Source organism: Montipora capricornis, chromosome 2 (assembly GCF_036669925.1).
Source record: "Montipora capricornis isolate CH-2021 chromosome 2, ASM3666992v2, whole genome shotgun sequence".
Taxonomy (NCBI): Eukaryota; Metazoa; Cnidaria; class Anthozoa; order Scleractinia; family Acroporidae; genus Montipora; species Montipora capricornis.
In genome coordinates, this window is record NC_090884.1 from 39,778,361 (window position 1) to 39,790,860 (window position 12,500).

General features: G+C 41.0%; 2 protein-coding genes across 2 annotated transcripts; one reads left to right on the forward strand and one right to left on the reverse strand.

The window, feature by feature from the left end:
* The first annotated feature begins 4,519 nt into the window (after window positions 1–4,519).
* On the forward strand, window positions 4,520–5,614 carry LOC138037318 (uncharacterized protein C17orf113-like). Its single transcript, XM_068883267.1, has one exon. The coding sequence runs from the start codon at window positions 4,520–4,522 to the stop codon at window positions 5,612–5,614; it is 1,095 nt and encodes a 364-aa protein (XP_068739368.1).
* A 5,549-nt stretch (window positions 5,615–11,163) lies between these two features.
* On the reverse strand, window positions 11,164–11,694 carry LOC138037319 (uncharacterized). Its single transcript, XM_068883269.1, has one exon. It carries the CDS (start codon window positions 11,692–11,694, stop codon window positions 11,164–11,166), a length of 531 nt encoding a protein of 176 aa, XP_068739370.1.
* Between the last annotated feature and the right edge of the window lie 806 nt (window positions 11,695–12,500).

The following is a 12,500-nucleotide window of genomic DNA, read 5'->3' on the forward strand; positions in this document are numbered from 1 at the left end:
GTAAGATCAACATAATTATCAACAAAGGAGTATTAGCTTTATAAGAAATAAAGAAGTGAGTGTATCGATGACAAACAAACCTCTCTGATCTCTCCTTTCACGTCTCCTGGAGCGATGTTTCTGATGTATCTCAAAACCACTTCTGGGAATGCATATTCCACATCTTCTGGACCAACTTCTTTCTTCTGAAAGGAAAAGTGCAAAATAATTTCTTCTTTAAAATTGGCTGTGTGCTTGCTTTTCACAAAATAGGGAACCTGTGTAAGGTAAAAGCTCAACACGAATGAATTCTCACCATGAGTGCATGTGCCCATGTGCAGTATTGAATATATTGTGTTCAGCGCGGTCCTTTACCTCTCTTCGTACTCCATTTCACGCTGGCATCCAGGTTTCGTATTAACAAGTCTCAGTCAAACCTAAATTTGTCATACATATGGTTAAAACGAGGTTCCTTTATAATACATTTGCTAGCTGTGATACAAAAACATCAGCAATCGCCTCGAAGCGTAATTTTCAAATAATGAGATCATGAAACCTACCCAAGGGAACTCATTTCAGCAATAAGGGCATTTCTTAAGCTGTCCGTCGATTCGTTACTAGTCGCCTCTTGTTTTCCAGTGGCACGTTTTCTGCCTTTGACCTTTTTGGCACGGGTTTTGCCTTTGCCTTCACTGTCTTTGCCCATTGTAATTGCGTCGACGTCCTGAATTCCAATCGACTGAGCGATATAAAAAACGTGTTGCGATGCGATGCTTTTCCCGGGAAATCTTCATCTACTTTCACAGACACTAAGGAGGTCCTGTCATTCCATTGGTTTGCGGTTTTATCAGGCAAGATAATCTCCAGGTGTGGCGTGAGTTGTTTACGAACCTTTACAAGCGAAAATCTCGCATATGATTTTGAGAGGAATGCATCCACTTTGACCGAATATATAGGGAAATTTCGATGTTTAACATATTTTTCGCGTGGCGTCCATTTACGCAACACGTCTCGCACATTTTTAGCTACTACAACACACTTTTGTTGATTGATGGCCTTGTGAATAAGACTGTGCAGCCATTTTGCTCGTACTTTGGAATCTGATAACCGATAAATTCAATAGAAGAACCCTCGGTCGTTTCACGCGTTACCAGCTTTTGACACTTCCTGAAAGAAAACTTTGCTAAAATTGTATTTTTTTCGTCAAGTACATTTGTGACCTCTCACGTGAAAACGTTCCTTATGTTTTGCCATCTTCACACAGATAGCCGTGTGTATGCCGTGCATTAGCTGTGGTAACGGATTGGGCATCCGTTTGCACAGTGCAGGCTATCTGTGTGAAAAAAATTGCTTCTGTTTGCACGGCTTGGGCTATCTGTGTGAAAAAAATTGTCACCCGTTGGAACCGCTCGTGCTATCCGTTCAAAACAGTCATTATTGTCAGCTGCGGATTTCACTTTAGCCGTTCGTGACTTGGTCGCTAGGGCAGGAATCACGCGAAAAACCTGTCAAAAATGAAAATAATTTGATACAAGCGGTATAATTATTGTCACAGTACTTGTCCTGCTGAAATCAGGGCTTTGATAACATTCGTTTATCGTTACACATTTTATATTGTTCCACAAAAAAGTCAGTTCGATTATATATATTTTCTAAATGTGTAAATGTGATGAGTACAGAGTAGCAGATCAGACAACAGTGTTTTCAGAACTATTTACATAGTGAAAGCGTCGTATGTTAATTTCACAGCACTATGTGGATCGATGATCCAGTATGAGAATTAATAGCAAGAACTTCTGTTCGTCAACTTTTTACCACAACACACGAAAAGGAGATTTAATAAAATATAGTCTGGGAGCACATGTAATCCCGTGCGAATTTCGTGAAGCAAGCAAGCCACTAATCTAGATATCTTATTTGGACCCTAGATAATGCAAAAAAGTTTCGTGGCACTTTTGTAACTTGCACCAAGATCAATTACAAGGGGTTTTAAAAATGCCCTAAATTTTCCACCATGGAAACGAGGCTACATAAGTTAATTGCTTATATCTTTCAACCATGTGAATGGAATCACACTAAACTCACTATGATCATATTTATTGATGTTTTAGTCAAATCTTTTATGCCTCTTGATGTTTAAGAAAGGTCACGTGACGAGTTACCATGGAAACGAGGCAACATTGATTACCTGCTCATGTCCTTTAACCACAGTAATGAAATCACACCAAAATCTCTTCAATTATGTTTCTTAATTTTCTAAACAAACCTTAGTGTTATCTTTTGGTAAGAGGATAGAAACGAGGCTAAAATCTTGACATGGTTTGTTAATTTGAAAACACTCGAGTGACTGCCGACAAAGTTTTACTAACATGATAACCTGCAAAGCATTTCGCTGTTGAAATTATCATATGAAGATTACAAACACAGTTTTGTAATTGTTCAGTATCAATGTTGATGCTGAAAACATTTTTTCTCTATCAAAAGAAAACTCCATCTGTGACTTATCCTCTTCCTTAATAGCTACTACTACCCAGTTACAATCCCTTAGACCCAAAGTGACACTACGCTAACATACATAATCTTAACATCACTATGACCAAATCAGATAAGTCACTTGAAAGTCTTTCCTCTAGGGAAAATACAACTGTTTTATCCACTGCTATCATCACTTTCATACGCAACATCCTCGTCTTCTTCAAGATCATCATTTGGACTATGGCTGTTCTCACAAATATCTCCACTATCGCAGCAATTACACAAATCAGTGCAGTTGAGGTTTGCCTTACGACATTGGCATCTGTTGGTCAAAAACATCTCTCTTTCGCACAGCCACATTTTACCAACTGGATTACAGCCTCAGGAGCTGGCGGCAAAGTAGTCATCACTGGAAGCCATTTGTTGTCCTCCAACTTCCAGCCAAAGTTATCTGGTGATGATAGCTGGGGCTGGGGCACTATGTCGTTATTCCAAACCATTGCATGATAGTTGGCTCTCATTACAGTTTGTTCTAGGGAAACTTGTGTTGGTGAAGTTTCTCGGACTGAGCCTACTTCTTTTTGAAAAGCGACCATCGCAGGTCTTTGACAGTAGTAATGGTCGTGTTCGGCACATACAGCTTGCAAATCAACTTCTCGATTGCTGACGGTTGTTCATTTGCTCCGAGATTACCAAGAGCAGTGATGATGTCTTGGCTGGCCTCTTGGAATGCTTTCCACCATGTGGCTTTTCCTTTCCCAGCAAAACTACCAGTGTTGTCGGCACCGCTCAATGTGTGAAGTGCCGGTAGAGCTGCTATCTTATGCGTACCGAGGGAATGCACAATTTGCTGTAACTTGATTACTCGATGCCTTTGACCTGTTCCAGTGATGCAATTTGTCTCATGACAGAGATGAGGATATCTTCTCAAAGACAGAATAAACACATCGGTGTCTAGTGAATGGATATTAATTTCTGTGGCTCCATGAGCAGTGGCATCAACAGCATCCAGTAAAATCTTTGTATCAGCTTCTTCTTGGGTGCTTCGAAGATGCGCCACATTCTTGTGCGTTGCCTCACAAGAAGTTCCCCTGGCTGCAACGAGACACTTTCCAATGATTTCTGCATGATATAAAGCCTTTCTTGCAAGGTATTCATTTTAGTTTTATTGTGAGGCAAAAGTTTCTTCATCGGAACCTTATCAATGTGGGTCGAGTCCGTTATCCTCTAGTAAACCGGATCCTGACCACCCTGCCTTCGTACTCTTGTGGCTAATTTCAGGGAGAGTTCAACATCATATCTGTCGAAAACTACATGGATTTCATCACTTTCACTGCATTTTTGTAAAAGCTGATTTATGTAATGTTCTGCTAGTTGAGAACAGGTAGTTATCCACGTGAGTTTGTCAAGGGACTGCAACTCAGTCATGCCATCGACTATCGAGACCTTCCCTTGCATGGATAGAGCTACTTGGCACTCTGTGATGGAATTTTCTGGGTTAACATGTTTCTCGATAGCGTTCATTAATGCACTCTTCATAGGGCAATGCAGCATTGAGCCATCCGACGCAAAAAGGGATCGTGGCGCTAGACAAAACTCATACACTCGAACTGCTTCAGCTATGTTGATCTCGGGACGTGACTTGCATACCATCATCATGCGAGCAAAGAGACATCTATCTCAGTGTCTGATCTAGAGCACGCCATTGCGGGATTGGCGCAGTTCAATAGAAGATGGCCCCCAAATATTTGTCTTGTGGGCCATTTTGGCACAGCAAACATCTGCAGCTACTGACTTGCAATTTCCCTTCGCTTCCTAAGTTTTTGGAAAACACTTTGTGATTTTAAGTTTCATCAAATTGGCAATATAAAACAATGTGCGCTTTACGAAAAATGGCTGCCAGAGACTGAGTTGAGATTCCTGGGAACAAGTAGAATTATCCATATAGGGGGGTCAATTTATTAACATGCACATGCTCATTGCAAACCCCTTACTTTTCACGCTTGGTCGATGAAACGCAACATATTATTTCGGTTGTTTTTTGTCGTTCTGCTTTATTATTGTCATGTCAAAGCAGAAAAGAATATTATCATTCTTTGGTCAAGAAAACAAAAGAGAAGAACACAGACCGCAAACGGAAACCTGCAGATCCGACAACGTTGACGAAGATAAATTGAGTGATACTGATCAACGTGAACCTTTTGTCGAACCGAAAGCCAAAGCAGCAAGGAGAAACTTTCAGTCTATCTGGTTGGAAAAATACAAGTGGTTGCGATATGACAACACAAAGGGTATGTTGTGTTCGATTTGCATTGAGTCTAGCAAAGCAAATCCCTTCACTTCTGGCTGCACTCATTCCAGAACTTTGACACTGACTCGCCACATAGAAAGTCAGGATCATCAAAACGCTCTTGAGGAAGTTCATATGGCCAGCAATTTTGAAAGAGCTGTTGTAAATTCAGTTGCTCTCCAGGAGAAAGCGGTGGTTAGTGCATTGAGAACTGTGTATTGGCTCGGTAAGGAATATATCGCTACCAAGAAATACAGATCTTTGTTGAATTTCCTTAAGTTGCAAGGGTGCAATGACCTTGAAAACCTCACTGTAGGAAAGAATGCCTCATGCAATTCAGTTCAAAGTGCTAAAGAATTCCAGTCAGTAATTGCTGAGAACATTCAAAGTGAAATCACTGAAAAGCTGCAGAAATCTTCCTTTGTAAGTGTCATGGCGGACGAAAGTACTGACATTGCAGTTTCCAAAAAACTGGTGATTCATGCAAAGTTGATATCTGATTGTATTATTCCAGAGACTCACTTTCTCACTAACATAACTATTGAAGAGGAACTGTGCACTGCTTCTTGTGTGGCTCAGAAAATAAAGAATGTCCTTGAAGCCCGTGGTGTATCTCTTCATAAAGTAATGAGTTTTGGAAGTGATGGGGCATCAATCATGACAGGAAGGGTTGGAGGTGTTAGCACACTTCTGAAAAAGGAAAACCCCTTTATGATTAATATCCATTGCATGGCACATCGCTTAGCATTGTGCAGTAGTCAAGCAGCCAGTAATGTTGCAACAATGGAGAAGTACAGGCAACTGTTAACAGATTTGTATTATTACTTCTCCAAATCCTCGAAACGAACTGCTGGGTTAAAGGCCATTTAAGAGGTTCTACAGAGCCCAAAGTTGAAGGTGAAGGAAATGCATGCAGTCAGGTGGTTTGCTTTCTATAGTGCGCTAGAAACTGTGTTCAGGTCATGGGATGCCCTAGTCACTTACTTTGCCAACCACAGAAATGATGCTAAGGCAGTAGGTTTTCTCAAGAAGCTAACTCAAATTCAGAATGTGGCAACAATGTACTACCTAATGGATGTTATTCCTTGGCTAACTCAACTCAACCAAATATTTCAGAAGGAGGATCTTGATGTTTCCATCATTCGAACATGTATTTCCACCACTCTTAAGGATATTGGCGAAGTGAAAGAAGGCAATGGCTTCTACACAAAGAAGCTCACTGAAACCTTGAAACAGGATGCGTCTGGTGACTGGTATTTGGGTGAGCACAAAATATCAGTTTCTGAAGCTGCCAAAGCTCAGGACGTTGTTAAGGAGCAACACTACCCAACTGAGAAGTTGTCTACACTCTGGAGTTCCATTGTCAAGTTTTATGCCGACACTTTTCCAAATTTGCTGAAGTTAGCTCAGCTGGCTGTCATTCTTCCACTGCAAACAGCTGATGTAGAGCGTGGATTTAGTGCTCAGAATTTGACTAAAACTGCCCACAGAAATAGGATGGAGGCAGGAACATTAGATAATCTTATGACAATTAGTTTTGAGGGACCTTCAGTTGAGAGTTATGACTTTAACAAAGCTGTCCTTTTATGGAGAGGAAAAAAGGAAAGGAGAATTTTCAAGAAAACCACTTGATCCTATAGATTAGTCTCTTGTTTCTGCTTTTTAACGACATGTGTGAACTCTATCATTAAGAAATATTGATAATGAAACTGCAAGAGAATGTGGGAATTAAGAAGTAGAGATTCTCTTCCTGCATTTAAGAAGAGTTTTACATGTACTACTCATAACTCATTTGTGCTGACTTGACCTTTTTATTTCTCACATGTCTAAGCAAAAAACTGAAATGTCCCCTAGAAAATTGTTGACTGGGACAGAATGTCCCCCAAAAGTGAAATCCTAGATCAGACACTACTATCTTCTTGTAACCCCACCACTTTGTTGTCAACAGACACCTTGGTCTTCTTTCCTGTGGTTTTCCATGTGAGTAGCTTCTGTTTTTTCATCGGTGACCATAGATTTTCTTTGCCAGTCTGGATCTGTTCCTTTATAAATACTGTGAAGATCTTCAACCCTATAGCACTTTGGTTACACAGATCATCTTTGACTTCCTCCGGCAGTACTACCTTCGCCACCAGGTTAAACAAGTCAGCACCTTCTTGACTGAAGGGATTGGTGAAGGCTCTAATTGTGTTTGACAGCTTGGTGATGATTTTCTCCTCTCAGGATACCACAGCAGCTGTAAGATTATGGTGCTTTCCACGAGTCTCATGTGTTACACCTGCCATGTCTTTGGCTTGATTTGCTAATCTTGCCAACTCTGGTGCAACAAGGATAAACTTTGCACGTGCACTTGGGTTAAGGGTTATGCCAACCAAGCCTCCAGTTACTTTCATAGACCGGTTTAAGCGTTCCAAGGCATTGTCAGGACCAATCGCGCAGAACGGTACGCAAGGATTTTTATTCACTACCCAGTTCCCATCCTTGAATTCTGCATAGGTTTCAGGGTCTGTGTTTGACAGTGCTTTTATCTCGGCTAGATAGAGAGGAATCATTCGCACATAATTCAAACAGTCATGGGCAAAGAAATACTTGGTAAATATCTCGAGAGCTTCGAGATGAAGTTCCCAGTTAGCTGTATGGACTGCTCTGATAAACATTAGCATTTCCAACACCATGCCCATGTACTGTCGGAAAACCTTAGACATGGGGCTGTTTTCATGGCTTTAGTCAAACTAATTCATCTTCATCATTATTTCCATGGATTCTACAGCATTTACTATTCGCTGATGGGCATCCGCCACTTGAACCCCCTCAGAACTGGAGCATGCATCACAAAGATCTTTTGCGAGCGATTTTAGTCGGCTCTTGGATGACTCTGGTACGTGCTGAAGAAACGCTTCCTGTTATAGAATGAAAAAGGCTTGTAACGTGACCAAGTGCGCGGCTTCACCTCTCTTCGCATGGCTTCCCTCTTGGATCTGCTTGACAGTATTGGGACCATATAGATCTGATTCTATCCATGCCACTGTTCTCAATGAATGCACCAATGGTTCTCAGCTGTGCCATTAAAATATGCACCTCCCCTGGGCGAAGAATGATGTGTTTAAGATCATCACGAACCATTTTTTAAGTTTCTTGGCTGGAAGATAAAGGCCCATGTCAAGTGATACGACAGTCTTTCTGTTGGCCCCCACCACCTTCATATTAATTCCCTGAGCTTGCTTAAGTACTGTGAGCAGCGTGCTGCAATCAGGGGAGGTGCACCCACTCTGGTAACAGGCAGAGCATCATTGACAAGTGAGTTGTAACCAGACCATACAGGAACAGCGTTCTGGAGAACTTCACATTCTTGTACTTCATTGCTGCCCGTCTCTGTGGTCAGATTCCTTGCTAGCAACCAGGCATAATCGTCTAAACTCAAAGTGATTGGGATTTCTTCCTCAGAAAATAGGCCGAAAGCTGGATGTAGTGGAACTGCAGGCTTGGAGGGAGGTTTTGGGCACTCCAGTAAGGCCGTTAATGACGGTGGGAAGTCCTTTACAGATCGTCTCAAGTCTGTTTGGTCAGGATCCAATCTATTATTGAAAACAGCAAGGAAGCAAGAATAATGATACCAACACAGACAACAACGATAATGGACTGCAAAACTGAGTAGTAGGCAGGGTGGCTGATTGGTTAGGGCGCCAAACTTGAAATCGGGAGATCTCGGGTTCAAATCCCGCTCTGACTACCGCGTGGATTTGTTTTGTAGTTGGGATTCTTAACAATGTTAAGTTCACTTTAAATTATTTGTTTCAGGTTTTTGCTCAGCCCCACTAACCTTTGGCTCTAAACACTGCCGAGAGTAAACAAAGGAATATTCATTTTCTACTTTATTTTTATTAGCAATATACACGGAAAAATAAGAATTTTCTGCGTAGTATCACAATTTCTCATGTCGTAGTTCTTTGAATGGCAGTAAACTTGTTCCCAAAATGAAATCTTGATTTTATCATGAAAAGTGTTTGCACTTACATTAACGATGCATTACCTTAATTCAGGATTCTCGTCATCTTTGTCACACTTTTGGTAGATCGCCATAGCTGTGCTGTGCAATGTGCGTCGCCCGTCATAGGTATCTTCGGCAAAGTCAACATTATCAATGGCAAAGAAAACGTGTCTGCCTTCCACAATGTTTGCTGGTAAAAACAGTCCATTGTTTTGTTCCAAGCGTTTCAGCACACTGGCTTCTATCTGAGACTCGACTCTAAGAAGTCTGTTGTATTCTACCGACATTCCGAAACCATGCAGCATCTTAACTAACCCTTTACTTTGTATCGATTGGTGCATCGGGCAGAATGAGCGGACATTTACGCATAATAATGAGCTCCCGTGGCGGGCCATTCAAGCATAAACGCCCCACAAAAGCGCAACAATTAGAGAGAAAAGGAATGAATTTGGCTAAGTTCACGCGCTAAAATCGCTATTTTGAAATACCTATACGCCATTTTTTGCTGATAAAACAGCGGATTCTTGTAGTTTAGGGACTAAACTTTCACGTTATTCAAAAACTAAAAAAATGCAACTGCAATAAGTTCCAGACTTTTTGCCTCCAAAACTGTGCTTCCTTGCTTTTTCTAGTATGGGTTATGACCACATTAAAACATTGAGCCGGATTTTTTTGGTAGAAACAAGCGACAATCTCTACATAAAACAACGGATTATCGAAGATACACATCTCTCCTTCACTTTGACCGTTTTTTCCACTAAATTGAAGCACAAAAAGTTTTAGACTTTAACGCTTAAAAATTCGAGGTTCGAAATTTGCGCGAGTTCAGAGTCAAGTCTTTGTCTTACCGTATTACAATGGTTGCCATGAAAGAACAATATGAAGCTTAACTCCTTTGTTAAGCTAAATTCTGTCATCTGCAAACAGAGTATAATTTTATGCAAACTGGCTTTCGACCCACGAGGTTTGAATACTGAACAACACAGCTGGCTTCTGTTTGTGTAAGGAAAGTGATGAGTAATGGATGACCACCCAATCGCAAATGATTTGGACCAGGAGCTCTTTTCAGAGCTCGTAGAACCCCTGGTCCAACCTCTGCTCGTGCATATGGTGGCACCTTTTGTTAACGGCGACGACAAGAACTTCTCTCTGCAAAGAAATGGGAAACTATTGTGGGAATGGAGGAAGTTGAATGGAAATTTAAAGAAACTGTTTGCGATCTTACAAGCAAACCTACGCTTAATTGGTTACACACTGGAGGAATCAGCCTTCGATTGCGTCGCGAATTTGTTGCATACGCGAAACAAAAAGTTCATAGACAAGTTGAATGAAGAACGAAATGGGAAAAGGAGAAAAAGAAAGAAAGATGAAACATGGCTCAAGATAGCTCTCCATCCTGAGGAGATTTCAAAAACGCCATACAACATTATTAAGGAAATGGGTGAAAAGGAGAGCGAACTGCGGCACAACAATGACCAGTTACAAGATGCCCAAGTGGAGAAAGCAGAGAAAATGTACGAAGCAATGAAATATTTTTATGAGGGTTAGAAGCTCTTAAATACAGAAGGGAAGCACAACATCGGATAGTCTACAGTTTCTGCCCGAACTGTAGCCTGCACAGGCTGTTTTTTTGGGCAATTTAATTCAGAGATGTTTTGCTTGCTTTATCTTTCGATCAAATAAAGTAGATATTAGAATCCCGAAGTAAAAAAAAAACAGATTATAGCATGTTTGGTTGCAAAATATGCGCATAATTATGTGCGATTTGGCGACACAAAACAGAAACAATAGCTCGCTGCATTCATTGTTTAGTTTGCCACCTTCATCAAATTAATGAGTATCATTGTGCGTTCATGGCAACCAATGACTGAGGCTCTTTCTTAGCGTAACTCGCGGTATGATAGATCTACGAACCTTGTTGAACTGGAAGTAAATGTCCCGAGAACAATAGGCATTCTGCCGGATGGGATTGCAAGACCCACTGCCAGCTGCTGCGGCATTTCACGGCTTGTCTTGATCAGATCGGATTTTTTATTCCCGATTTGGCGTTTGGTCAAGCACATTCAAACAGTACTCTGGACTAAGCTCATAACACGTTTGTGGACCTCTTGGACCTCCTCTGCACTGAGTGTTGTCTTTGGACCATTAATTACCCATCTAAAAAAGCAATACAACTCTTCTGGAAAATTGTCTTTTGAAAGACTTTCCAAAGACCCATCAAACATCCACTTTCTGCAGTTATTGATAGCCTTCCTCAAAGGTAGTGCAGCATCGTATAAGGTCTTAATATCATCTCCGATATCTCTGGTTTCCTCGGAAAGCTGTACAGCAAAATCTCTTGTTTCTTTAATGGTCACCATCTCTGATTCATTGACTCTCTTTGGCTTGTGAAACTCGATACCAGGAATTTCGTCCTGTAACAGCTGCTTCATTACTTTACACTACACGTCTTATCTGCTACACCGTTTTCTTTTGCAATACTGTTAAATGCGGTGTTCAGTTCTGACATATGAAGAACATTTCCATTCCTTATCATGATTTCCGTTGTTGTTAAAAACTCAATTTTAGCTGGTATCTCACCTGCCAAAACGGAACTCAATGAACGTGATGCCAGAGGCTTGCGGAGTACATTTGACACATTTTTAGTCCAGCAATTTTTGTGATACTTTATATCGCTTGCATTGATTGCAGTTGAGAATTTGACACGGAGCTTGTCATTTCTACTCAGCTGAATAGCTTCACGTTGTGACCCTCCTGAATTTATGGTTCTAACTTCCCTCGGCTTTTCCCGATTACAACCTTTACCATCACAGAAGAAACACACTGCTTTGTTGTAAGGGCTTGTCTTTGATCGAGTGAGTTGGCTGATAGGTCCTGCTTCTTGCAAATTTCTGGTCTTTCGTCTTGACTCATTTGGTCCAGAGAGTACTCTCTCATAACTTTCTTTTGCCCTCTTTAGCATTCCAGAGTGTGTAGCATCTTGATAGCACTTTCTGTGCCATGTCCCTTGTTTAACCTCAAGCTCCTTAACTGAAAACACTTTCAGAGAAGACCAAATCTCCGAAAATCTTGACTCACCATAAGACGCTCTTTCTTTAACAACAGCCACTAATTTGTCATAAGAAGTAGGATTTTCCACTAAATCTTCATCCTTAACACATTGACAAACTAAACAAAGTTTAAAATTGATATCAACGTTCTGTTTAGCCATTACAGACGCTATATTATGATTGAACTACATAGCCTGTAAGTAAGGATGGCGGACCTTTATTTTAGTGAAAGTCACTGCTGACCACACACACTACATGATTTTCCCAGGCTCTCCCTGGCAATGCTTTCAAGTGATAAATACCAACTATGTAGTTGAGAAACTATTTTTAGCAAACAAAGCAATTTATATATTGGCATTAGGAAATCTTCAGCTATCATTCTAGGAAAGATTTACATTTTTAATTTGGGGTTGGCTTTATAAGCTTAACCTCCATCCCAGATATCAGTACTGCACTGATGAGGCCCAGAAGGCCGAAACAGTAGTCTGCAGTTAGATATAGCTCTTTGGCATTACAAAGCTTTTGCTTTCATGTCCAAATTGAGCACTCTACTGGGATGAGTCATTGCCGCTAGCAATTGCGCATACTCACTAGCTCGCTAGTTTGAGCACTCTGGCATGGCTTAGATGTACCACATGGGGTGGCTTTATAAGCTTAACCTCCATCCCAGACATCAGCACTGCACTGATGAGGCCCAGAAGGCCGAAACAGTACTGTC